The sequence below is a fragment of the Tamandua tetradactyla genome, chromosome 9, assembly GCF_023851605.1.
Source record: "Tamandua tetradactyla isolate mTamTet1 chromosome 9, mTamTet1.pri, whole genome shotgun sequence".
NCBI lineage: Eukaryota > Metazoa > Chordata > Mammalia > Pilosa > Myrmecophagidae > Tamandua > Tamandua tetradactyla.
The window spans coordinates 8,188,800-8,216,083 of NC_135335.1; the positions used below are offsets into that span (position 1 = coordinate 8,188,800).

Consider the following 27,284-nt stretch of genomic DNA (forward strand, 5'->3'; position numbering starts at 1 on the left):
AACCATGGTGGGAGATAAGACTAGTAAGGGAAGGGAAGCTAAGTTTCAGTTGGAGGTGGAATTTTTGGGCAATCGGTACTAGTGGGAAATGGGATTTCGGTGTGTAAATGGTGTTATTTTCCTGTTTCTGACCTCTACTTTCCTCATACTGGGCAAAACACTGTTATGCTTCTGTTTCCATAGTTAAGAAAATGGGAATACATTTCTTTTCCATCCATATTCCTAGCTGATTTCAAATGGAGTTAGGCTGAGCTGTGCAGAGAGAGGAGGGGTCGCCTAGACCCTTGTGTCACAGTGAGAGGCACAGAAGCAGCTGGTAAGAAATCACCAGTTTATTGAATGAAAAATCCAACATTAACTCAGTCACTTCCCCCTCTCTCCGGCCCTGGGAGAGCAGCAGAGCCCAGGCAGATGCTCTGCACAGCAGGACTGAGCCATGGGTGAGGGCTGGAGGAGAGTTTGGGGAGGTGTGGAAGATGAGAAAAACACTTTTCAAAATGAAGATCTGTGCAAAAACTTCCAAGGTGGAATGAGAGGGCAACGGAAAAGCTCTGGAGATGTTGGCTGGGATGGAGCGCTGGGGGCTGTGATGTAGACACTGTTCTCAGCCTCAACTGATGGCCAAGGCTGAGAAAGGACTCAGACCCTGAGCTCGCAGAGAGGGAGGGCACAGAGCCTGCTGGAGAGGGGCCTGGCTGAGAGGATGGGGTACCTGCCCAGGCTGGGCTGGAGGAGTGGGATCACAGCCAGGGTTCAACCCAGTGGGGAGAGCTCCAGACAGGTCAGGGGCCCAAGGAAGAGAAGGTGGGGAGAACAGACCTGGGAAGAAACAAATCAACATAGGTGGGAAAAGTGTAACAAAAGGGAAGGAAGATTGGGGGATCACAGCCGATCTGTTGGTGGTGGGGCAGGTCTGCCTCCCATCTCTCTGAGGTCCGAGTTTTGGGAAGAGGCAGATCTGTGCTGGGATGGAGGGTGGTGGGTGGGAGAGGGGAGAGCAGCATCGATAAGGGAGAAAGCCACGAGGACAGGACGGCAGCACAGGGCGAGGCACGCGGACGACCCAGAGACTGCCGTGCAAAGAACCGAAGAAACTCTCAAGGACAGAGACGACATCGACGGGGACCTGGGGGTGGGTGAGAAAGTCGTGCATGGTGGGAGACTTGGAGGGGCCCTCCGTCCCCTAAATACACCACGTTGCCACAGAAACACTATTCGGGGGGTGAGGATGGGGGTGGAAGCTGCCTCCTGCCCCTGGAGCTGTGGGCTGGGAGGGGTTGACCCCAGGGCTCAGAGTGCCCTTCCCACCCTCCACTGGCCAGCTGTGAGGCAAGGCAGAGAATCCCCACAGGAGGTGGAAGGTGGCCCTGGCCCTGGGCAGACAGTTGCTCTTTGGCCCCTGGGACCCCACTTAAGGGAGGCAGGTTGAATGGCTTCTGGCAGCTGGGCCTGAGAAGACGAGATCCTGGGGACTGGGTGGTAGTACTGGAGGTAGGACTCCAGCTGTGGACTGAGGAGTCCTAGTTTCCTATATCCAGTATGGGAACTGTGCCACTTGGGGGAAGGGATGGAAATTGGTGACGGCAGGCTCAGAGGTCTCGACTCCAGGGATTGACAGGTGCCAGAAGGCAAAACCAACATGCCCTCAGCCTGAGGCAGGAGGGAAGGCAGTAGAGGAAGGAGGAGGGGCAGTACTGGGATAGGCTGAGCCGTGAGGCAGGGGGCTAGGGTGTCCCCAGCGGCAGTGTTCTTCAGGATGGGACAATTGAAGTGCAGGCCCCAGAGCTAGGAGAAGGGATTTGGGGCTTGGGCCTGCTGGCCTCCCCCTGCCCGCAGGCGGTGAGGCTAGGGCAGCAGTGCCAGGAGGGTGAGTGGCCCGGAGACAGAGGCCTCATGTGGCCTTGCTGCCACTGAACAGTCCCACTGGAAAGTGCTTGACATGGGTGGGCCACTGGGCTGCCAGCTGGAAAAACTTGATGTCACTCCACTCGACTCCATCGATGGACACTGGGGGCGACAGGGAAAGGCAGGGTGACCAGAGCTGCCAAGGTCAATTCCCCAGGCCCCCTGGTGAGGGCCATCTCCTCCCTCCCCCAAGCCCTGCCCACTCCCCCCGTCTTGTGTTGCACCTCTCAGCATGGTCTGCTGCTGCTTGGCAGAGCAGATGAGGCGGCTGATGCCTTCGATGACCTGGCTCTTGGAATCTACCTCCTTTTCTCGAGGTTTCTTGCTCAGGAAGATGGTAGGAACTGGAAAGCAAACAGGAACCTCCTCTGTAATAGGCCTTGGAAAAGCAGTCCTTACCCTCCCCCAGCCTCCTGCCCCTCCCTCTCTCCTGAGGGAAGGAGAGTTCGGATACAGCAGGGATCTGCAGAAAGTCCATCCTTTCTTCCCTGCACTCCCTGGCTCCAAGAAAGTGCTCTTTTCAGGCTGTGTATCAGCATTTTCCTGTCCAGTCCTAGCTCTAGTCTTGTGACTTTGGCTAAGATTCTGCTCCTCTCCCTGGGCCTCAGTCTCTTCATCTGTCCAGTGGGGCTCTGCAGGGGAGCCTGCCTCCTCTGTGGAGCATGCCCGTTCCTCTGCGTGCTGTGGCCGGGAGGGATGCTGAGGCAAATGTTTGAACTAATTCTGCCCTGGGGATGCCAGGGTAAGCATTCCGGTGTTTCACTCCTTTGTGTGGGAAGGAGGCAAGAACAGGGAGGGTACTACTGAGCTGACAGGCCCACCTGTTTCTAGGCAAGCCTCTGCTGCACTGTCCACCGGGCTGGCTGTGGGCCTGGTATAGCCCTGTCCCCACTGTCCAGGGAGATGCTGCAGAAATAGACACAGCTGCAGAGGTGGGCCCCTGCAGTTAAAGGAAGCCACCTTCCTGAGAGCCAGGTGGGCGCAGCTGCAAGCGTCTAGGTATAGTACCCCAACCAGTCCAGATGCACAGCCAGATCTGAGGAGTTTTATAACCAAAGCTCTGAGAGAGTAAGCACTGACTCAGCAGTGGCCGGGTCACAAGCATTCCTGCCCAGAACACAGGACCCATGGCCATCACTCAACTTTGCCTATCTTAAGCTGTTCCTCTTAGCCAGAATGGACTGTACTCCCCTTAACTCTTCTTTTATTTTATTTTTTTTATTGTAAAATATAACATATATATACAAACCAAAGAAAAAAAAAGCAATACTGTTCAAAGCACACTTCAACAAGTAGTTACAGAACAGATCCCAGAGTACATCATGGGTACCATTCCACCATCTCAGATTTCTCCTTCTACTATCCCAAACACTGGAGGCTAGAAGTGTTAGAATATAATGAGTCAGCAGCCATACTCATTTGCTAAATCCCATTTTCTCTGTTATATCTCCTCCTTCTCCTTTAATCATTCTCCCAACCTGTAAGGATCTTTGTGCAATGCCTGTTCTAACTTTTTCATGTTGATAAGGTGTACCTCCCTTAACTCTTAAAAAGCAACCGACCATGTCCTCCTGTGCACGAAGCCTCTCTGGGCGGGCCGCCCGTGCTAAGTGTGAATGCTCTGCCCCAGGAGTGACCATGGAGCTTGGCCTGGACATGTCCTCCCTGATCACACAGTCCATCCCTGATGGCCACAGCTGGACGGGTTCTATTCTGGTCTAGCCTCAGGCCCCGAGCTGCTGCTTCTCAGCAACCAGTGACCACGATTCACTGGGGCCTCAGTTTCCTTCATAATGACCCCAGAAGGCAGACTCTGGCCTTGTCCCACAAGGTGAAGACGAGGCAGGACCAGGTCCCAGGCCGAGCCACACAATCCATGTGCTGCTTCTCCTCTACCCAAGGCCTCCCGGGAGCAGGTTCTGTCCCAGACGCGGGGAGAGGAAATGGAGGCCTGGTGGTCCCTGGTCTTCCTTGGCCGTGGAGGTCACTTACCTTTCTTGTTCTTCTCTTTGGTGACCACGGTCATTGCCATGGTGCCAGAAAGCTGGGCCTCTCCACCATGAGGCAGGCGGGAAACTTGCACTGATCGGAAGACACTCTTGAGGGTGTTCTTTGAGCTGGCGTCCCTCTTGTCACCCTCCCTCCTCCGTTCCCCGGGGTGGCCCAGCCAGTAGTCCACCTGGAGGCCAATCACATCCCCATATGGGCTATTGGGGCTCCTGGAGAGGGGAAACAAACAAAAAACCAGTTCTGCCCTCGATTCCCAACTCCCTGGACCGGCCTGGGGACAGAAGGGTCCCCCAGCCTGCAGGCAGGGCAGGATGAAGAGGCTCGGGGCTGGGCGCGAGGACAGGACGCCCTGGGATCTCTGCCGTCTCACAGGATCCGCTCCTCTGCGGAGAATCAGACCAGTCTGAGAACAAAGCTGGAAGAGGATAAAGGCCCAAGTCATGGTAAGAGAATCGAATACAAGGTCACGATAAGATGAAGAAAGCAGAGGGGAAAGGGGCTGCAGGAAGGAAAAACCGCAGGGACACCCATGTCCAGGGAGCAAAGGCTGGGCCCCAAACAAGCCAAGGGCCGGGGAGGCTAAGTGGGGCGGAGGCAGGGACAGCCCGGCAGCTCCGCAGCTCACAGCCGGCTTGTGGCTTTTTCTAATTTGCGGCATTTCCAGCTCAGGAATAATTTTAGCTCCAAGGGGAAAAAGGGCTGATGTTTTCTTGAACAGAGGCGTCAGACACAATAGGCACACAGGCTACAAAAGTCATCTGATGTTCTCTTCCTGGTTCCATTAAAAAATAAGCTTAAGTTGGATGGGAAAGGAGGTCGAGGTAAGGGCTGGTCTCAAGGCTCCCCAGATCCATGCTGGACAGAAACCCTTTGTGCTGGGGGATGGTTAGGGAGTGGCTCAGGACTATAAGAAGGCTGGAACTGCACACTAATAGGGCATAACTTAGCTATGTGGGGACTTCCTCCTTCTCTTAAACTGTCCCTTCCAGGCCAACCAGTAGAAGGATCTGAAGGGGAATGAAAGAGATAGAGGGCAAGGGAGGAAAGGGCTGGGGTTCCAGCTCCAAGGCAGGCTTCTCTCCCCCTGACAATATGCCATCTTCTTCAGGGGCTAGGACACTGACACGGGTATTTTGGAAAAGCCCCTGGGACCAACGCCTACCTTCTTCACTGCTAAAAGGCCATCGCTAGAGGAAACAGAGAGACAGGTAAAGGGACAAGAAAGGAAAAGAGGGAAGAAGAAAAAGGACCTCTGTCTGCTCCAGACACATGCTCTGCTTGTTTCTTACTACTTGCCAGGGGCACTCTGTCCCCTCAGAGAGGTCTTCCTGACCACTTTATCTAAACTTCAGATACTTTAGGTCATAAAGTATCCCCTCCCTGATCCTATTCACTATCACCCTGCTCTCGTGTTTCCTGGACCGATCACAATCTACAGGTCTTTACTTTATTGTTGCTTTTGCATTGCCAGAGTCCCCTGCTTCGAGCATGAGCCCTAGGAGATGGGGCACTCTATGTCCCATCTGCTGCTGCAGCCCCAGCCCCTCACGTGGTGACTGGCACTGACCGGCGGCCTGAATACACGTGAGATGGTCCCATCTGATGCGTGCCTGGCACTAACATACGTGTTCTTATCTAGCCTCCCAACAAGCCTACAAGGGAGCTATTCCACCTTTATTTTCACAGAAGATGAAACTGCAGCTTAATAACTTGCCCAAGCTAACCTGGTGGATATAAGCCAGAAAATCATGACTCAAACTCCTGTCCTGGGCAGTCACCTTACAAGATTCCCACAGTGCTTTACAGTCTTTGAAGGGCCTTTCTGCCGGCAGGGTCTCTTCAACCCCGCATCTCTGAAGACAGGCAGGGCAGGAAGGCTTCTCGTTCTGCAAAGCTGCTCAAGGACTTGCCTCGCAATGACTCATGTCTCTGAATTCTAACTCCAGTGTGCTCGCCACTATTAGACTTTCTAAAAAATCAATCAGGTCCCTGGGCCTGGGCAGGAGGCTTACCCCACAACGGCAAGTGCGCTGCTCATGGACGGCGAGGAAGGTGGGGTGGCGGTGGCATCCCGGCTCAGGCCTGTGCTGGAGGGTGGTGATGTGGAGGGCACAGTGAGGCTGACCACTGGTGAGTCATCCCCATCGCCTGTCAAGGGGACAAACACAATCGGCCAGAGGAAGCCATTACTGACTCCTTGGTGGCAAGGAGTCAAGTGCCCAACTTTCCCTCAGCGGCAGCCTTGCTTTTCTCCTTGGGTCCTTAGACTCCTCCCCACCCTGTCACCACCCCAAATGGGGAGTCGAGGATGTCTACATTTTTCCTGTTCCAACTCTAACTTCCCTTGGGACACCCAAAGTCTCCAACTTCTGGATTAGGGAGAAGGCCAGGAAAGTGCTACCCTCACCCCAAAGACACTCACCTGTAGTTGAAGGAGAGTCTTCAACGAGACCTACCTTCACCACCTGGGGGAAAGGAGAGACACAGGCATTGGGCACTCTCATTAATGCCGGACATGTTCTAAGTCAACTGGAAACAGATAGTTGGGCAACACAGCCATTACTACTTATTATTTTATCATAGACTTTTTTTTCCAGGATGGCATTGTCGATCCCATATCAGACTTTCAAAGTCTTTTCAGATCTGGAGCAGCCCAGATCTGAAAGCAATGTGTAAAAAAACCCCAACCCAGCTCCAATACGGTGAGACTTTTGAGGCTCAAGATCAGGGCAAAGTCCATCGTGAAGGTAGAAAACATTTTACTATCTTCCTCTTCTTTAAGATCACCTGGGGTAGGGGGCCATCTTCTCATGTCATAGACAGAAATTAGGAGCCACTGGGAGAAAGCCCAGGCAGACAGTTTCCAGTGCCACCGAGATGGGTGTGTCTCATGGACGGAGTGGGGAGAGGCATGCTCTGTGCCCTGCCTGCCAGACTCTGACACAAGTTCTCCCCTCTCCAGCCTCCCTGGAACCTGCAGCAGTTAACAATGGGGAGGAGAGGGGCCTCAGTCCCCACATCTCTCCAAATGCTGTGCTGATTTCAGCGGACCCAAACATTTTCCACTCCCAACAGAGAATTCTGGAGAGGACAGAGGGGTCCCCCCAGTGGCCTGAAAAGGACATGGCTAGAGACAGACTATTTGAGTATTACTGCTATGGTTTTAAGTGACAGGTGGAATCCTGTTAACTGGTAGGCCTGGGGCCAGCGGCTGGCAGAGGAGAAGCGGGACCCTGGGGATGGTGCAGACACATGGGGAGTGGTGTTTGGAGCTACTTGCAGACAATCCCCACTGAGGGTGCTGAGAACAGCATGCTGCCATTCACTGTTATTTGTCCCAAATTTTCTGCACATCCTTATTTTGGTTCCTGATGAGTAATCAGTTGACACTTTGGGGCTTCCTGGATTCGATTCCCCTCTCCCTTTGTTTCCCTGGCACAAAAAAAGGGAGGATGCTAGCTCCTCTAGTTTTTTGGTTTTAACTTTTAGGGTGAGCAGCAGCCCATGTGCCACAGTCATGGGGACCACGGCTGGGGGAGCACCATTGGTGACCAGGGCCTGAATGGCCAGCTGGGAGGTGTGCAGGGCACTCCCCGCTCAAGAAAGCCATGTCTCTCAAGGCATCTGGCCTGGATATGCAGAGACCAGGAAGAGGCGCGAGCCAGGCCTGCTCATGGGCATGTGCCCCTTCCCCTCTGGAAGCTCAGAGTGACCTTCAAGGAGATAAGGATCTGGAAGGGAAATTGGATCATCTTATAAATGGAAATTTGAGTTTTCGTCATGCTTCCGTGGTATGTTTTTGTCCCTAACAGGGCGATATAGCTCTGTCTCCCTCTCTGGGTCGGCCTATGCCTCGTGGCCCAGTGGTTGCCAGGAATGAAACAAGCCAAAAGCCAGTACCACCCGACATCAAAGACATCCAAGAGATTTTCCAAATCCCCTAGGAGAAAGATTTTTCCAAGACTAAATAGGAAGGGAAAGAGGAGATTCTTTGTCTCATTGGTCCGTCTGAAGACAGAAAAATCTATTTCTCAGACTCTCTTTAGAATAGCATCCATCATTATTTCTGAGCAGCCTCCTTCTCCCTGGAGCCTGAAGAAGCATTACTCCCGAGGCCAAGGCACCAAGTTTAGGGCCTGATGTAATAAATATGAGACTCCAGTAATAAACCAGGAAAGGAGGAAGCTGAAAGGAACAGCCTAATCCATGTTTAGCCTAGGGCTCTCCTCCTTGGCACCAGGGACCTCTGGGGCCGATGGTTCTTTGTGGTGGGGGCAGAGGCTGTCCTGTGCACAGCAGGATGCTGAGCAGCACACCTGGCCTGCACTCCTGCGTGCCAGGAGCACCTCACCCTCCCTCCCCACTTCCGTGACAACCAAAATCGTCTCCAGTCAGTTCCAAAGGTTCATGCATTGAGAATCACCTGTCCCAGGTGAGCCTCTGGCTCTTTCTGTGATGGGAGGGGAGGGCCAAGGGAATGGCAGGAAGAAAGGAGAGGAGAGTCAGTACTCACGCCAATGAAGGGAATAAACTTCTGATATGAATCTTCATCAGGGCTGTTGGGGGAGACAGGAGAGCTTTACTGTTAGCTGGCTAGACTAAGGGAAGTGTTGGGGAAAAGAAGCTTTTCATATTTTACAGTGGCTTTAAAGGAGTCTAGGGTACTATGTTACATCTTTCTATCCCTCTCAGGGCAGCTGGGGAGAACCTATTACTGCAGGTGCAGCGCACTCAAAATGGAGGTAAAATGCCCGATTATGCAAACTACACTCCCTACTTCCCACCTATGATTTCAGTCCCTAGGACAGAGTTCTGTACTGAGGGCGTGGGAAAGGAGATCAATGAATCATGCCCCTACAGGTGGGGGAGGCCCAGTGTGCAGAAGGGAAGCAGCACACACACACACACACACACAAACACATGTGCACATGCACAAACACACATATACTCTCTTGGGTTCCTAGGAACGGAAACTGGATGGGAAGAAGGGAAATGTGAGAGAAAAAAGAAAATTCAAGATTCATTTAATCCACCCGACCCATTTTAAGAAATCCTTCAGAGTCAGACTTACAACTTATGCCTGCAGGTCAGCATGGCCTCGGCCACAGGAAGCTGGTGTGTCATGCTCGCCCCAGTGACATACTGCATCACCCGCCCTACCACGTCCAGTTGCTCTGCAGAAGAGCCAAGAACATAACTGCTGATTCACTCTAGCAGGCAAACCAACAAGCACCTTGAGAGAGCCCTTCCCTGCAACTTAGCAGGGGCTGCTGGTAGAGAAAGGGCTCCAAAGGTCCCTGTGGTTTTGAGTCTAAGGAATCATGAAAATTCTGTTCTCTTCCTTTGAATCTCTTTGTTTGCAGTTCCTCAAAGTCCTGTGCTTATCTGGGCCAATGAGACCCCTATTTTCTCACGTACACTTGTTCCTGCCTCTGTTGTTGCTAATATCAATCTTTCAGACTAGAGGAACCCCTCCACACTACCAATCTTTGCCCATCACTTCCTTCACCATCTGACTCAGCATTCACTACCTTTCAGTTTCAAAGAACTCAACCTCATTCTAATCCCTGCCATCATAATTCCGCATTTCTGGAAAACATATAGCTTATATAGTGTTATTCATTTACCAGTAGATAGCTTAGTAGTTATATTCTTTGCCTGTTACATTTGAGCTCTACAACTAGAAAGTCACATCCACCACCCCCACATGGCCGTCCTTTTTTTCTAATGCGCAGGAAGGAACAAACAGCAGAAACTAAAACCAGCCATGGTGGAGCAACTGTACATCATAGGCTCTGCTCAATAAATGCTTGCTGGAAAAATGAATAGTCCATGTACCTGGGAGGGCTGGAGTCAAGGGAGCAAAGAAGCATTGTCTCTGGCAGTGCATTCTGCTCCACTCCTGGGGTGGGGTGGGGTGCTCCCTTACACGGGGCCATTACCTGACACAGGGGGCTCCGAGCGGCTGAACAGGTCCCTCCAGCCTGAATCAAGGAAGGTACTGCTGTATCTACTGTCGACTGAGCCCAGGTATTTGGCCACAGGGTGAGAACCTGGCAGGTAGAAAACCAGTGAGATGAATTGGTTGGGCGTGAACTGATGCGAGGGCAGTAGCTCTGTAGCCACGGCCCAGCCCTTTGTCTCACTGTCTCTTCTGAGCACCCAACCCCACCGTCCTGCTTTGGAGTGGGGTCTGCCCACAGCATTCTCGAATGCCGCCCCATCTTTACCAAGGGGGATGATGAGAAAGCGCAGGTAGCTAAGCCAGTCAGAGGTCTTGCTGGCCAGTGACTTCACAAAGAATCGGAGGATGGAGCTCAGGTAGCTCTGGCCTCCCACGGCTGCCACCTTCACTGGCCGCGGCATGGAGGAGTTGCAGTTGCAGCTGAGGGAGGAAGGGGAGAGTCACAGCCACATCCTGGAGCTTCCCAGGAGCCTGCTCTGAGGAGGCCCCAAGCACTCACTTAACTTATCTCAACAACCCACAGCGGGAAAAACAAACCAATACAATAATACAAAGAGAGGTAATGAACCACAGTACTTTTTCAATTAAGAGAAAAGTCCAGCGTTAGACAGGGCAGGTGACTGTCTATGGGGAAAGACAGAACTGGCTGAGGCTAGTAGGGGGGCAGGGCTGTGCTTCTGGGGCAGGGGTGGGCAGGAGCCCAGGTGCCTGCCATCCTCACAGTCTCTTTTGCACCTGCAGAAGACTCTGGGCCCCTCTGAAAAGGACCTGTAGACTCTAGGTTGTCAAGCAGCACTGTACAGTCAGAGGGATGGGAGGGAAAATCCCTTTGTAAAACCCTGGTTTCTCTCTTCTTGGCCTTCTTCATCCATTTAAGAAAGGGGTGAGGTGTGGCAGGAGTCCAGGCAGGGAGGCAGGAGGGCAGGACATTGACCTTTTCACCTCCGGGTCCTCTGCAGTCACCAAGGCCGTGGAGCATGTCAGCCTGCCACCACCCCCCAACCACGCACCCTACTGTGTTTTCTCGGTCTGAGAGGGCCTGAAGGCCCTCTTGTTGTTTGGAAGTCAGGGTGGGCAGATGAGGTTGGAGGGAGCCCTAAAGGGCAGGAGAGGGAGGCAGGGGCCCTTACTAGCGCTGGATGCGGGTGAGCAAGGCAGACAGGACGGCTTGGACCTCCACGGTGGAGCAGGTGCACACGACAGGCTTCCGCTGGTCCTGGAGCAGCTCTGCCACGTACTGGGGGGATGGAGAGGGGAGGGACACAGGTGAGGCCCCTCAGTCGGCCCAGACCAGCTGCAGGGCCCCTTGTCCTGGGCTGAGGTTGGGGCGAGTTATTCAGACCAAGCAAGGGAAAGGAGGTCAGCTTTCCTGGCTGCGAGGAGAGAAGGTGGGGCAGACCCCACATAGATATTGTAATTGGGCAGCGGAAGGCTCACGGAATTTTAGTTACCAGTCTCCTCTGCAGCCCAGACGCCAGGCATCGGGAGAAGGGGGATTTTGGCACTGGTCTAAAACGGGGGTGGACCGTGGTGAGTGGAAGCAGGCAGTGGTTGCGTTGCTCATTCCACGCTGCCTTCAGGGAACCCAGGGGTAACAGTGGGCATTTTATAGCATTTTATATTTCCCCAAGTACCTTCATTCCATTAGGCTGCCTGACACACACAAACTCCTCGGACAGTAGGTAGGACAGGTATTAGGATGGCTTTTTACTTTTTCTTTTAACAGATGAGGAAACTGAGGTACAGGAAAGTTAATGACTGATTTAAGATCCCACAGGTTGGGAAAGTGACAGAACTAGGACTAGAACCCAGAGCTATGGGCTTAGTTCAGGGTAAGGTAGGGGCTTGAGAAATTCAGGTCATTTTCCTGTTTTCCCATGCTTAGCCTTTAAATCATATCCCCTGGGGTATGTATCTCTTGCTCTTCAGAACCTCTCTTCCCTGCCCCTGCGATCTTCAATGCTTTACCTGGCCCTGCCAATCAGCAGTGTTCACAAGGATGACGTTTTCTGGAAGAGCTGCATCTGACACCAGGATTTGATTCAGCTGGTCGTAGATCACCTTTCTTGGAATCTGCAAGGACAAATGTGCCTGTCAGGCAGTCCCCAAGAGTTTGAGGGTGGTGCTGGGTGGACTAGTGGGGAGAGAGGCCTGGAGTAGGGGTGTTCTGAGAGAGATATCAGAAATTTGTGAAGGACACCCAGCAACCCGCTGCCCAGAACTACATGGAAAGAAGAGGCTGAAGGATAAGCAAAGAGAGTTCTTAGAGCCCAGGCTGATATATCTGGAGGGAGGGCAGGCAGAGCTAGAGATGCAGTAAGCACCTGAGGAAGAGGTGTGATGCTAGGGAGACAGGAGAGGAGATGCCAGAGAGTAGCTAGCAGGTGCTCAGAGAAATGAGAATGAGGGCAAGGGGAGAGAAGTCATAAGAGTGGCAATGAGCGCTGTGTGGGGAGCCCTGCTGTCAGAGAGAACAGAGAGGTATTTCAGGAACATGATTAACAAGGAGGATGGGCCCTCGCCCTGGGCACTGGGCTATTCTAGGCCCTGGTTCAATTCTCCAGCTATGTGGCAGCACCAGGGTCAGGGAGCCACACCGACATAAACTTTCCTCCCAATGATATTATTAGGTAAATGAGCAGAGTCACTGCTTGGCTCTGGAAGAGGTGTAATTGTGTGAGGGACGCCAACTCAGGAAAATCACTCCCCAAGCCCGAGGCCACTGACTGCCAGAAAGAGAACATAATTTTGGAGACAGCTTCCTTACTTCTCTTCCAGCCCGCTCTCGGGTCTTTAAATCTAAAGCTGGAGGTCACAGTAACTGACCCACGGTTAGTACTTGGAGTATGGAGGACTTCACATCAGTGATTCCCGCTGAGGCTGTGAGGGTTGCTATCCTCTGGGACAACCAGTTCACCACACAATCTCCAGACTGAGGCCTGGTGAAGGCAGGGGAAGCAGAACCGGGCAGGGGAATGGACTGCCCTAGTAGCTGACGGAAGGCTAGGACAGGGCCAGCATTCCCTGTCCCCGCTGCTGCTCCCCGCCAATCAACCCTGAAGCCCACCTCCACACTAGTAGTAAATAACAAATAAATCAGGCTTCTCTGATTTAGGTCTTTCTTCAAGACCTTGTATTGAAAGCATGTCGAGATATCTCTCCTCTTTTCCCCCCAACCTCAATTGCCCAAGGAAGATGACAAAACGGGACTGAGGTCCAGGGCAGCACAGGGAGCCTGGTGTTGCGGGGGTCTGGGGTACCTGTGTGCCATGGCCCAGGTCAGGAGAGCGTTCACTGTCTGAGCTGTTGGTCCTCTCGCTCAGGGGCTTGGAGAGCTGCCGCTCCCTCAGGGGCGTGCTCCTCTTCTGCCGTGGGGTGTGAGCCCCATCCACTTTACTGCCAGAGACAGGGAAGGAGGTGGTTAAATGACGTCTCTGCCCAAAAACTGTTCCTGGCCCACTCTTTCCCTAGGTCACAGGGTCCACAGCAAGTAAAGCCCCAGACATATGCCATCCACTGGGCTTCCTGCATCCTATCCCACTTTTTAGGAGTTTCTTTCTGATCTTGAATACCTGGGGGAGGCAGAGCCCTGCAGATCTGTTTTGCTGGATTTCATGGGAGTTTTGACTTTCTCTGGCACAATCAGACTGGTGCTTACATCTCCAAACATGTCCTGGTCAGTGATTTCCTGCCATGGAGGAAAGGAAGCAATGAGGATTATTTCTCAATGACCCCAGGTACCTCGATGGAGTCCTCAAGGACCCGTCACCATTCTGAGGTGAGAGTCATTAATTTGCTCTCGTCTTGGAAGCACCTGGTTCTAAAACTCCAACCTCACTGATAGCGAAAGGGTTACTGTTTAACTCAGTGCACCCACTGTGCTGGACACTGCCCACTGCCATTCACCTCTGCCCTCTACATTCGTGAGCTATCTGTCAACACACAAACCGTGGGCTGAGGATCCAGCTTCTCCAGGTGGGAAGTAAAACTCTTCTACCTGTTTCCCCAGCTCCCTCCTCAGGCCCAGGGACACCACTGACATCAGTAGCTGCACACCCACCTTGGCCAAAGTCGTCCTGGCATCTACCTTGGAGCGCTCCTTTCCTGCCTTATCCAGTTGCTGACTCCCACAGGTCCCACTCTACTCTTCACACCCATCTTACCCATCTCCACCCTCTATGTCCAGACTTGTTGCCTTTTCCTTCGATCTCTTCCAACAATCTTTACGATTCTCATTTTCTCCCTCTTCAAGTCTCCTTGTCTGTTTATGCCAGAGCTATCTTCCGAAAGCACAAAGCAAATTGTATCATGCCACTAGTCAAACAACTGGAATAGCTCTGTCCTGCCCGGAATGCAGTCCCAATTCTTTTTTGTGTGGATGACATTTGAGATCTTCATGGTCTGGCAGCCTCCCTCCCTAAGTTCATCCCTCACCGCTCCTTCCGTGGGCCCTCCCCTTGGCTCTCACTCTAGTGGGAGACTCCCTGTTCCCCTGCTTTTGCTCATTCTTTATTTTTTAAATAGACCAGAGTGACAGATATATAGCTGAATGTTCATGCCTCCAAGTGACCATTACCAAGATCAAGATACAAAATATCTCTAGCACTCCAAAAGCTTCCTGTGTGCCCCTTCCTAGTCAATTCTCATACCCAGAGGTAACAGGTACTCTGATGCCTGTCATCATAGATTAGCTTTGCCTGTTTGTGAATTTCATGTAAGTGGGATCACAGAGAGTATTCTTTTGTGTCTGGCTTCTTTTGATCACCATTATGTCCCAGAGACTTGGTCGATGACTGGAAGTTTAATCAGGAAGTGACATGGTTGGAATTTCATTTTGAAAAGACAACTGCGACTGCCACATGCAGCAGGGACCAGAGTGGGGCAAGAGTGGAAGCTGGGTTATTCAGCGAACTAGTGTATAAATATAAAGTTTTAAATTAATCTCATACCAGGTCTAATGTTTTGTCAAACACCAGACTTTTACTGTAATATTATTTACTGTAGGAAATATGAGCCCAAAATAACTCTTTCTTGCCTCCACTGAACTACTGGATGGTATGGCACACCTTCAGACGGCATATAGCAAAGCTCTCTGCTCCCTCTTGATCCTGTGTCCAGCCTCCGGTCCTACTCCCGTCAGTGTGTCCTGAGAGCCATTTCTGATGTCTTATTCCTACTCAGACTCCATCTGTACCTCCCTGGACTTCCAGGAGTCTTGACACCAGGTATGCACAGGCTGGCTTTCCCCCGGAGGGTGGCCCCTCAATGGCAGAGACCATGCTATACTTACCTTCCCACTTCCAGTGTTCAGCACATCACAGGTGCACAGCAAATAGTTTTTAAATTAAATGTTTAATTAAGTGGCACATCCTAGTCAATTCTATTCCATTTCTTTTCTATTCCATAACTTTTGGACAACTTAGAGGAAGGAGGTGGCCAGTAATCACTTAAAGATTTAATGTTGTGGGTTGCCTGGTCATTGTAGGAGCAACATTTGAGGAGAAAGGGATGACTTTGCAGGGGAAGACACTGGTCCTCATCTCCCAGAAGTAGATGAGGGTGACAGCGAGAAACTCTCCAAACTAGCATTTGGTCAGATCTAATTAAAGGACAGATTGGGGATATCTCTGGTTTGCTAATTTGGGGAGTAACCTGATCTCTCGAGTAGGTTACATTCCATGGGTAAGGAGCTCGGGAGAAATAGAATGCAGGATACTTTCAAGTCTGAAGATTCAGATAACATTTCCAGGGTCTTTTTGTCTTTATTTCCAGAGGTACAAACACTATTTTAAACAGCTGAAATGGGAGACTGAACCAAACATACCAGAGTGTCTGTTTCAGTCAAGCTGTCATCTGGGTTTTTAATCCAAGTAGATTTGACTTTTTCTAGAGCAGCCAATTCCATCTGCAAAAATTACAATAATTAGTCATCACTGATCCAAATAACCTAACACTCTTACTTGTTTCACTAGGTCCTTAAGAAGCTTAAAATAATTTCACTTAGGTCTTCAATCTCTTAAAATCTTTAGGGGTTCCACCTTATACGGTGTGAATTTCTGTGAAAGCTAAGCTTCTGAGGGGCATTATATTTGTGGTCATTTAGTCAATAATACAGTGAGAGGCAGAACCCGGAAATTCCGAATCCCACAAAATGTCACTAGGGAAGAGGAGCTCAAAGTTCAGATGACTTTGCTACTGGATCCATAAACCTTGTCCCTGGACTCAGTAAACACTCTGGGCCCAGGGAAGCCAGACAGGGGACTCCTTTGCTTGTCAGAAGTTGCTAAGCAGAAAGGAGGATCTTATAGCTCAGGCCTTTGATTCTGAGACCAAAGACCTCCACGGTAGACAAATGCTTCTCGCCTGATTGAAACATTCAGAAAACTATCTAACAGACTATACTAAGGAAAAAAGATACCCAATGTTAAGCCATTTAGGTATAAATTAATTCTTCACTTATCTCTAGCTCTTATAAGTGTTTCTTATAAATATTAAAAATTTACTTTGCAAATACAGATAGATAGACAGATTTTTCATATTTGCCAATATCGCTTCTTTGGTCTGTGACCAAAGTCAAAGTCATGAACAGCTAAGGTTTAGGTAGGGAAGTTACTGGCCTCAGTGAATTTGTTTCTGGAAGGAAACCACAAGAGTCAGAAAAGATAAAGGATTGCTTTACTTCCTCCCAATTACTCAAAGTCCTTTCTCTAAGAAAATCTTTCAGTACTGAGAAAGATGAGGCTAATAATAATAAGCTCAGGGGGTTACTCTGCAAAGTGATGAGAAAGGATCACAAAAGCAGGCTCCTGGTGTCACACTCTACCCAGGGTTTCTCTGCCTTGGCACTGGTGACCTGCTGGGCTGGACCATTCTCTGGGTGAGGTGGGGAGGGGGGCTGTCTTGTGCATGAGAGGATATTTAGCAGCATCCTCAGCCTCCACCCAGTAGATGCCAGTAGCAACATTCCCCCAGTTGTGACAACAAAAAATGTTTCCAGACATTGCCAGATGTCCCCTGGGAGGCAAAATCGCCCACAGTTGAGAAGCACTGCTCTAAGCTATCTGCAAGACCAACCCAATATACTTTAATCAGACCCCATGACCCCAGGTTTTGGAGATGGTTTGCCCCAGGTAATTGCTCACAGCTGCACATAACAGGTCGCCTCCAGGTTGGTCTACTTACACACTGTGTTTATGATGAACTCATGTTAATAGAGTCTAAAGTCATGAAGGAGCCTGATCAGATCTAAGATAGATGATTTTATTCAATTTTGTATCTTAATATCACAAATGAATTAAAAAAGTTTTAAAGAGAATGAACTGGGAATGATAACACAGTTTGGCTGAGAGATTTTAAAGTTGCATGACCTGCTAGCAAGCCCTCTACAGCTACAGCATTACGTCCATGGATTATCGCCAGATAGTCCAGATTATCACCAGATCTTAATTTGGATTATGGTTGGAGAGCACCTGTGGGCTATTTACTGACTCTTCAAAATGTCCTAGATAATCCATCTAGGTACAAACTCCCAATTTCTCCAAGTTTGTAAACCTGTTCCTGTAAGTACTAAAGGGCTCCTCTCACCCCAGGGCTCTGGAACAGTAGTAGGCTGTGGCTGGGCCTGGTTACCTGGCACTGGAGGCGGCTGAGGCATCCAGGAGCACCATGCCCATGGGCAAAATCAGGGCTGAAGCACACGTGCATGCTCGTGTGGGGGACAAAATGCACGGGTAACACTTTAGTTTATCATTATTATGAGGTAATGGTCTGTAACACCATTATTTAAAGTGCTAGAGAAACCAGCTCTTAGCAATAGGCAGTCTTGGGCACCCTGTGTCATTTTCAGGGCTTAATGTTATCAGCTTCAAGAACCAAAACATACTGCTAAGGTCTTGGGAAAACTCAATAACTGTCATAAATTTGTATCAGCAGAAATTTCTTCCAATACCAGCGATAACCTAATCATCTGAAAATTTGGGAAACAAAAAGGAAGCTTAAGGAACCCCCACCCCCCTACCCCCACACACAAATGATGCTTGGAAACCTGGGAAATAGAGGCCAAAGCTGAGGCGGCATGTTCAGGAATGCTTAAGTATGTGCAATTCCGGTATTCCTTTTCGAATACAGTTAGAAATTCTCCGTTGTAAGAGCAGAGCTTGTTCTGTACTTTTCACCACACCTTTCATACTAAAGGATTTGAAAGTTCCACACCCACATCAAGACATATGGGGCTCTTCAAAATAGAAATAGCAGCAGAGAACCAGCAAAGTGAGTTTGAAATCTATCCAAGGGAACCAGAATTTGAAGGACTCACTAAGCAGCTTACATTTGCTTCCTGCTCTCCATGCAGTAAGTCCCATTTATTTAATTAATAAAGCACCATGCTGATAGGTGTTTTATCTGCATTATATCTTCACACTACCTTGCAAAATCATGTGACGGGCATGCTTTCTACATGCACTTTAAAGATGAGGAAACCAAGGCCTAGTAACTTGCCCCAGATTACCCTGTATATGGAGTCATGTAGTCAAGATTATACTCAGGAATCTGCCTCCAGAACATGTGCTCTTAACCCAGGTCTACACTGCCCCCAATACATTTTATGCATAAGTAGGGACTTGTACCCTGAGACCTTCATACTACAGAGTGATAGTCAATTGACTTTTGAGCTGATCCCTTCGCCGACACCTTTACTTTTAAGGTAATTTCCCTTTCTCAGTTTTGTAAACCATATAACTGAGACTTAAATAGAAGCTTCAGCCAAATTCTATCAGCCCAGAAATACTTTTGTCAGTATAAAAAGTTTCTTTATGGATTTAGTAACAAGGATCACTAGTGCTTATTAAACATTCATGATATGTTAGGTGTCACGCTTAGTTCTTTTTAGGCATTCCGGGTTAATAAATTCACTATATTTAGTTTCAGAAGAAGAATACTTGTTCTGCATCTCTAGAACACAATAAGTCCCCCTTTCCCCCACCCCAAGCCAGGTCCCAGGTTTTTTTAGAGTTATCCCCTTTGCTTATATTTCAGGTGGAATCTGGCTCTAGTGGCCCCTGGGTGTGTCCCAGAGGACGTGAGGAAGGGCCCAGCTGTGAGAAAAGCAGCTCCCAGCTACCTTCTGAACACACACATAAAGAGGAAGTGAGGCCTCCCAGCTTCAGACACCATGAACTCGGGCTGGGAAGTTGCGGGGAGAACAAGGTGTGGCAGCCGCAGGCCTGAGGCTCCCGGGCGGATTCTCGGTTTGGGCTGCAGTTCTCCACCCTGCATTTCCTCGCTAACACCAAGCCGTCTGGTGGGCCAGACTCTTCCCACAGCGCCGTCACCTGGAAGAGCTACATGATGTGTGATGGCGCCACCTGGTGGGAGCAGAAGGTAAGGCCACCACGCTGGTGCCCCCACACCAGCCTTAGGATGTGCACTGACCCTGTCCTAGCCGCCTGCTTTCCAGCAACTGGAGGGCTTCACGCACTTCCTATCATTCCCTTATGAGTAATCTCTATTTCTCCCTGGTGATTACATAACTGTAAGCTTTATCTGACGGTCAAGCAAGAACAGGAAGGTTAAAAGATTTGGTTTCTTTGATCTGCAGAAAAGATAAAGGGTTTTCACCAGCAAAACACAAACCCTGCAATGAATTCATGCACCAAGTCTTCTGGCCTTTAGTGGTAGATGAGGGGGCTACACACTCCCCTAGGCCTGCGGTAGGCATCAAGTCAGCCTTGTTGACACTGCTGAGGACAGAGTATGGCTTGGGGTAATGCTGGGCTCTTGGGGTGTTATAAAGGATAGCTCCCTTTTTCCTTTTACTCACCTGGCAAAGTGGAAACTGGCCCATCAAAATCTAAATTCTTTTGGCACTGCTCCCCATCATGAAAACTCTACCCAATAAAGCCAAGTCACTGCCTCCTGAACAGTCAGTCTTGAGGGCTTCCCTGCCCCTTTACACCTGCCCTTTCTCCAGCCTGGAATGCACTCATCCCCAGTGGCTGAACACCTACGCACGCCACCCTCTCAGCTGCAGGGTGATGAAGGGCTGAGGACCTCAGGTCCTGGGAGGGAAGGCTGCATGCTGTGGCGGACACAGACTGAAAAGAATGCTAGGCAGCCACCTAGCCAGGACTGACAGGAGGGACACTGAGGTTTAAACAAAATGAGACCATTTTTCTGAGGCGACAGAATGCACCACGAACAGAGCACCCCCGAGTCCAGAACGTTAAGCCCCAACACCCCCACAGTTGCAGTCCCACCGCTCACGGCCCGGGGTCTTGCTCACAGGGCTGGTGGTGTCTTTCCCGAGGCTGCCCTTGCTGTTGAGGCTGCCGATCTCCGTCTGCGAGCTGGACTGCGACATCCCCTCAAAGAAGGGCCTAGGGCAGAGAAGCACAGCAAGGTCAGTGCCACCAGGACCCACAACAGTAGCTCCTAGAGGGCTGAGCAGAGCTCCTGCTTGAGAGAGACCAAGAACCCAGGCTGCAAGGGATGTCTGGTGAGGAAGGACCCAGCTGGGTAAGAAGGATGGCTTGGCAGGGTCTGGGCCTAAGGACTTTAGGAGGGCGTAGCAGGACTTCCGTTAGTTAGAGGTAGAAACAATGACCTTTTTCTAGACAGTTGGAGGTTCAACAAGGATGAAGAACCAAGATTCCCTGCTAATAGAGGGGACGTGAGGGAGGAGAGTTGAGGCGATTGCTGTGGACTGGGAAAGAGAGGTATGAAGGAGATTTCTGATGGGGGGGGGCCTCACTTGAGCTTGGGCTTGGGAGTGCTGAGGATGCTCTCTGTCTCCTCCATCTCAGGCCCGCTGTCGCTGGGGTTGTACATCTCCAGACTATCATACAGTTCATCCAGGTCCTCTTCTACCTCCCGGATCTGCTCGCGGGACACATGCTCCAGCCCGAAACCCACCTGTAGGGGAAAAACTCCTTGAATATGGGGTTATCCCTATCAATAACTATGGGAGACCCCTAACCCCTTTCTTCTATGTCAGCTATCAACTGGCCTCCCTTTCTGTTCCCCTCAAGAGACACGGCACAGTGCCACGCTCAGCAGGGCAGCCTTGATGTCTTCTGTGATCCAACCCTGAGAGCAGGGCGTGGGGAGGCTGCCTTTCCCTTCCAGTTTCCTCCCTGACACGCCACACTACGGACCTGGCGTCAGGAGCAAGGGCAGAAGTACCTCTTCGAGGAATGGGCCTGAGGATGCCCCAAAGGCCATGGTCTGGTGGGTACTCTCTCTATCCTCCTCTGCAGCCCAAAGGAGGACAACGACATCTTTCTTTCCATAATTTCCCCTTAGCCCACTGAAAAGTGGTTCCAAACCTCCCAGGGCCCAGGGAAGAGGCTGTCTAGTAACAACACTCTGTGGTGGCTACTCGGGGGCTGACCACTGAGGACACTCCTACCTCACAGGCCATCGTTTACTGACGTCTCCCTTGGGATACGAGGGAAGACAGAAAATACAAGTGGATTTTTTACTCACACCCCATACTGGAACCTTGGGTATTAACTGTGCTCCTCCATCTCCAAATATTGTTAATCCTTGAGAGATACATGTAAATCCTTTCTCCTTTCAAGTTGCTTAAGCCCCTTCCTTAGCCACCCTCTCACCGTCTCTTGGGGATTCACTAGGCAAGCACGGTAGAGCAGGAATCATAATCATGGAACCCTAACTCCCTGTGGCGACAGAGTGTGCCCCAGGAATGGGGGTGAACTCAGGGGATTCTACTCACCATCCCTCTTGGGAGGAAGGGGTCATACATACCTCGTCTGAAACTTTAAATCGCTTCAGGAGGGCCACAAACTTCTGTTTGATGTTAGGTTGCTGTGGGACAAATTGCACAATAGTTCTCAAACAGCAGCTCTTTGTGAGCAGTGATCAATTCAACTGAACAGATATTGGATGAGAACACACTTTTGTAAAGAGCTGTAAGCGGATATGAAGATGAGAGAATACTATTTTCAGACCCACCGGGGAAGAGAGGCATATGTTCAAGATGAATTCCAGAGCAGCTTCTGGTGCTGTGGGCAGCGATGGAGGGGGAGGTCTCACCAAACTCCAGGCCCTCTACCCCTCACTCCCTCTACCCCTCATTTCCTACCCCCACTTGCATCTCCAGTTCAGCCCTTTCTTTGGTGCTTCAGAGCCATAGTGCTGACCAGTGATTCCACCTGCATGTCCCACAGGTAACATACACACAACACTTACAAAGCACAACTCATTTTCTCCTTTTCCTGTGTCCCTAGTCTGACCAACCACGTCACCAGTCAACCCAGTCTCCAAGTCTACACCCGGCATTGCTCCCCTCCCCTTCCCCCCCCCACCCCAGTATCTGCTAATTCCTACCCCTATTTTTATTTATTTTATTTTTTCCTACCCCTATTTTTAATCTGCAATGCCCCCCCTTTTGTTCAGGACTTTTTCCTCACAGCTCCCTGGGGGCACACTACCACGACCTCAAGCTGTCCCTGCCCACGCCCCTTTCCAGCCACTTGGCAGTTTTCCCTCCAGAGTCCATGTGATCTTTCCAAATGCAAATCTGATCACCTTACTCTCCTACTTAGAAGTCTTCCTTGGCCCTCACTGCCTAGAGAACAAGGCTTAAATGTGAGACTGACTGTCTGTCTGAGGGCTGGTTCTGCCTCTCTAGCCTCACCTCATTATCCAACCCCTCAAACTCCCACTTCAGGTGGAAATTAACTAGAGTTTTTTGAAGAGAAAAAAAAAAATCCATGCTGCCTTACATCTCTGGTCTTTTATATGTGACACTTTCTGCCTTGAATAAAAAACGTCCTCAAAACCATGTAGTGAAGTTCTGTTTATCCCTAAAGCCTCACATCTCGACATCTCTCCCACGAGGCCCTCCCGGCACTCCCGGAGATATGACCACTCATCCCTTAGTGTCCTCTAAATGCATCTCTACCTTATAACGCCCACTCTACTATATCATAATGACTTATTTAGACATGTTTTTCTAACTAGACATCATGAGCTCCTCGAGGGCAGACACTGTGCTTTATCCCCACGTCTCCATCACTGGGCACAGTGCCAAGCTGGTGGCCATATGTGGTTTTTTGCCTGAATGATTGACTCACCAACAGGAAATGGAAAAAAGATGAGCTTGTAAATAAGACTGAGCTAGGCTTTGAAGGGAGGGCAGGACTTCCAAAGGAGGGAAAGGCATTCAAAGCAGAGAAAATAACTGGCGTTCATGATGACAAAGAGTGAGCCCTATTCAGAGAACAGCAAGTATATCTGCCTGTTAGAGTAAAGCGTTCCTGGCAGGAGAGGAAATGCATGTGAACAGAAGGAGGTAGAAACTAAAGGACAATTACTTAAGTCTCTGAAAATTTGACTGGAAAGAGCTTGGGGCTAAAATCTTTGGGGAAGTGGATATAAACAGCACTGAACTCTGCTCATACACTAGGGTAAAGCTATGGAGGAGGCCATAGGAGCAGGCAATTTATAAAGCTCCAGAGGCCATCCCTGGGGAAGAAAATAGGGCCTTGTGTTTACGGAGCAGGAAAAATAAAGTTAGCAGGAGCCACACTAGTGAGGGAGATTCCTACAGCCTCTTGCCATCCTCAGACCACAAAGCCGGGATCTTCTCGTTGCTGGCCTTGTCCTGCAGGTCTGGCGTCTGCGGCTCTAGCGCCATGCCCCTTCCTGGCTGCCGGGGAGCCCAATCGACGATTAGATGCATAGGACAATGAAACTGTTCTCAGGGTCTCCAGTCATGGATTAGATGGGGAAATCAAGGTCTCGAGGAATTTAAAATTAAGCCCAGTGATACTTCAGGACGATCTGGGATGCCAGGCTCAGGTAAAACACATTTGGAAGGTTTGGCCTACATTTAACTTGTGACAGTGACAGGACACTCTACTCTTAGGGTGTTGGGCTCTAAGCTAGCTCCGGACTAGAGAGATTCAAGAGGGCTCTAGAGAAAAATAAAACTGATTTTCTCTTCTAAAAAGTACTTTTGACCCTCCCAGATACTTTAGGCCAATACAGGAACTTCAGAATCTGTCAAAGTTCACCCAGGAATTAGGTTTCAAGATTCTGAGTCCAGGACTCCAATTTCACCCAAAATAATGACTCCTGAGGAAATCTTATACAGGAGATACAATCCAAAAGAACTTCTCTCCAAGGTTATGACCCCATTAAGGAAGGAACCACATCTAATGTACTTAAACCTCATCAAACCCACAGTTCAAATTGTTAGCCTATCATTTCTGGGTAAGTTCAAACAATGATTAAACCGCCTGTCCTGGAGAGAGCTGGCTTGGTCTCTGAAACGGACAGAACGGAGAGAGTCTTAATGGGTGTGTGGGGGGCTGGGGTGGGGGGCGTGGCTCCCAGAGGGGTGATCACAATCGTGAGGGGCGGACCATGTGTAGAAGCTTGACAACCCCATTCCCACCTACCCCCAAACCACGCATCTCAGTGCCACCTGACCCCAGACCCTAGGGGCTCACCCGTGTGATGGCAGAGGCTGAGGTGAGCTTCCTCCGGGTCTTCTTTACCTTCCGCAGATCCTCATCTTCGTAGAACAGGTCCTGAGGGGGGGGGGGGGAGGCGAGTGAGGCTGGGGAAACCCAGGGGGGCTGGGACCCTTCACCTGAGGGCTGGCGGAGAGCTACCTGGCCGTGCAGAGGGTCATCACTGCCTTCCTGCTCTGACGAGAAACTCTCCTCCTCCTCCTCCGAATAATTGTCAATGTCAGGAGAACGATCTGGGGAGACACCTGGGTGAGAGAACCTGGCCACCGGAACACGTACCTGGGAGACTCTGAGGGGCCGGATCCTGGCTCTCCGCTGGGGGAAACCCTGCCAGGGTTGAGGGGAGGTCCACGGCCATAGACACATTTTATTTGGGGGGTCTCGGAACTTCTCCTTCCTGGGAACCTTGTAGGCAGTGCCTAGTTTGGCTTTCCCAAGATGGAGATCAGGTGATGGGCTCCCTCCCGATCCCCAGAGCCTCCAGACCTCCGCATACATCTTACCAGACAACTTGGATTTGATTCCTTCATGGTCGATTGGCTGGCTGGACAGGGAGTAGATCTTGATTTCTGCTACAGGCACAGAGACGTCCTTCACGTTGCTGTGCAGGCCGAGGACCAGAGCGCCTTCGTTAGGGTGCTGCATCACCTACCAGAGCACGGCAAGGGAAACACCCCGCCACTGAGCCATCTGCGAGGTCCCCACTTTCATAAATCCCACAAACATGCAAGCCAAAGGTAATGGCATCCTGCCAATACATCTTCTTTCTCACAACTTCCCAAATCCTGTCCCCTGCTCTCCTAATGCCTTCAAGGTCTTATTTTTTTGCCATCTCCAGAACGGCAGTCCCTGGGCAGGGCCTTGGGTTTAAAGAGAACAAGCAAGGCCCAAGACAGAAAATGACTGGTATTTTCTAGGACTACATTTTAGTTTAAATCCTTTACAGAGAAATTAGTTCTGGAGGATGGGTGGGCTGGGCCTGCAGGCTGTGGAATGAAGAGAAGGAGCTATAGTATATGAACAAATGACAGGGCTTGTCAAAGCTGGGAAATGGGGTGCTGGTATTAATTCATTCCTCTTAGTCCCTCATCCTGATACAAAACTTGAAATGTTTTTCAGGTTTTCAAGATGGGCGGGGACTATCTCACATATGGTAATTACTATGGCTACATTTTTTTCTTCCTATTTAATTAATTAAAGTACAGAAACCATTTTAAAAATTGATTTGTGGTTCAGTCCCCTACCTCTGCCTCTTTGTTAGGGCTGAAGGAATGTGAGCGGCATACAGAACTGCACAAACAAGCAAACACACTGAGGATAACTATGGGAGCCTCTCTTCTCACTGCTGGAAAAGTGAGTTACAGCTATGGAAAGGGGAAGGCTAGCACAGGCTCCATGGAGTTGGACTGGAGGTGAAGTTATTGATGTGATCTCATGGTGAGATAGACACAGATATGGAAATCGACACAGATGTGTGTGTGCACATATAACATTTATATATATTTCCTGGCTCTGTCTGCTGAGAGGGCTAAGAAGCAAAGCTACCCCAGTGGGGTGGTGGTGGAATGAACACTCCTCATACTCATATCTTAGTTTCTCAACACTTTCTCTACTAAACAGAACCAGTGCTCCTTGCTTCTGGGAGAACTGGTTCATTCCAGGGTTGGGTCAGGGAAAGGACAACATGAGCATTGAATATTTTGTACCAAAAAGTAAGGAAGTATGTAAAGAATGATGGGACCTATCAAAAAGGACACAGGAGGCAGCTTGAAGGGGCACTGACCACATCTGAGACAATTTGAGCATCAAATAAATAACGACAGTAACAGATTAAAACCCACTGAATAAAACAATAGGTACATAACCGTTGTAACAGATACATAACTGATAAAGGTAATCAATCAATCAATCAATAAAAGGGAAGGGAAAAGAAAGCTCTAAAGCACAACAGAAAACCAACTAAGAAATATAAAAGGAATGATGGATTTAGAAATTTACTGTTTGGCAACCACTACAGTAATAACTGATTGAGGCAAGAAACCTAACAGGTACAAAAACTAGTTGGTGAAAATACAATAAGGAAAAGATGTTTACATGGTCCCAAAATATCTCCCCATAATTTTTTTTTTTCATTAATGAGTACAAAATACTTATTAACTTCATAGTGGAGAAACCCAGCAGATACCACCTTAAGCCAATGAAATGTGTCACTGTCACCAGGAAAGGGACACTCAACATCGAGTGCTGCCTGCTGTGTCACACTGAGGAACACAGTGTTACTTTTGTGGCAATTCTGCCCAAAATGTTTGAGCCCTGAATCTAATCTTGAGAAACCAAATCCAGGCCAAGGAACATTCAATCAAGTAACCAAGTAACCAGCCTGTACTCAGATTGAAGGAGTTTAAGCGGACATGACAACTAGGTTAGATCCTGGACCTACAAAGGACATTACTCAGACATTTAGTATAGTGGGAATGGGGACTATGGATGGATTAAATGGTAGTATTATATTTATGTTAATTTCCTGATTTTTACAGTGGCATGGTGCTCAGGTAAGAGAGTATCCTTATTCGTAGGAAATTAGTACATTGCAGTATTAAGATGGAATGGGGCATCATGCTTGCAACTTACTTTCAAATGGTTCAGAAAATAAAATATTATGCATAAATATATAGTGAGAGAATAATAAGGCAAATGTGTATTATGTTAAAAACTGAAGAATTCGGACGGAAGGTATATGGGAATTCTTTATACTCTTTGTAGTATACTAAAGAACTTGGCTGATCTTTGTTCCCTGTTCCTGGGAGGTAATCTCTAAGGCCAGATACTTCGGGAAGGGGAAGGCAGGCAGGGTGGGGGTGGAAGGAGAGGCTGGAGATCCAGCTCAAGCACGGTGGCATTGGTAA

At 49.7% G+C, this 27,284-nt stretch overlaps 1 protein-coding gene across 3 annotated transcripts in view; it reads right to left on the reverse strand.

The window, feature by feature from the left end:
• Nucleotides 1-317: 317 nt before the first annotated feature.
• PACS1 (phosphofurin acidic cluster sorting protein 1) overlaps nt 318-27,284 on the reverse strand; it is a 179,439-nt gene continuing 152,472 nt past the window's right edge. For all 3 annotated transcript variants that reach the window (XM_077115650.1, XM_077115651.1, XM_077115652.1), the window contains exons 5-24: nt 24,882-25,026; nt 24,520-24,611; nt 24,355-24,435; nt 21,644-21,703; nt 20,628-20,788; nt 20,160-20,253; nt 15,705-15,785; nt 13,453-13,568; nt 13,141-13,276; nt 11,849-11,953; nt 11,011-11,117; nt 10,146-10,300; nt 9,858-9,968; nt 8,987-9,089; nt 8,429-8,471; nt 6,338-6,380; nt 5,928-6,063; nt 3,898-4,124; nt 2,130-2,249; nt 318-2,007 (exon numbers count right to left, since the gene is read on the reverse strand). In XM_077115650.1, coding sequence (XP_076971765.1) covers nt 1,892-2,007; nt 2,130-2,249; nt 3,898-4,124; nt 5,928-6,063; nt 6,338-6,380; nt 8,429-8,471; nt 8,987-9,089; nt 9,858-9,968; nt 10,146-10,300; nt 11,011-11,117; nt 11,849-11,953; nt 13,141-13,276; nt 13,453-13,568; nt 15,705-15,785; nt 20,160-20,253; nt 20,628-20,788; nt 21,644-21,703; nt 24,355-24,435; nt 24,520-24,611; nt 24,882-25,026 — 2,232 coding nt within the window. In that variant the 3' untranslated portion in view covers nt 318-1,891. The remainder of the gene's footprint in view (nt 2,008-2,129; nt 2,250-3,897; nt 4,125-5,927; nt 6,064-6,337; nt 6,381-8,428; nt 8,472-8,986; nt 9,090-9,857; nt 9,969-10,145; nt 10,301-11,010; nt 11,118-11,848; nt 11,954-13,140; nt 13,277-13,452; nt 13,569-15,704; nt 15,786-20,159; nt 20,254-20,627; nt 20,789-21,643; nt 21,704-24,354; nt 24,436-24,519; nt 24,612-24,881; nt 25,027-27,284) is intronic.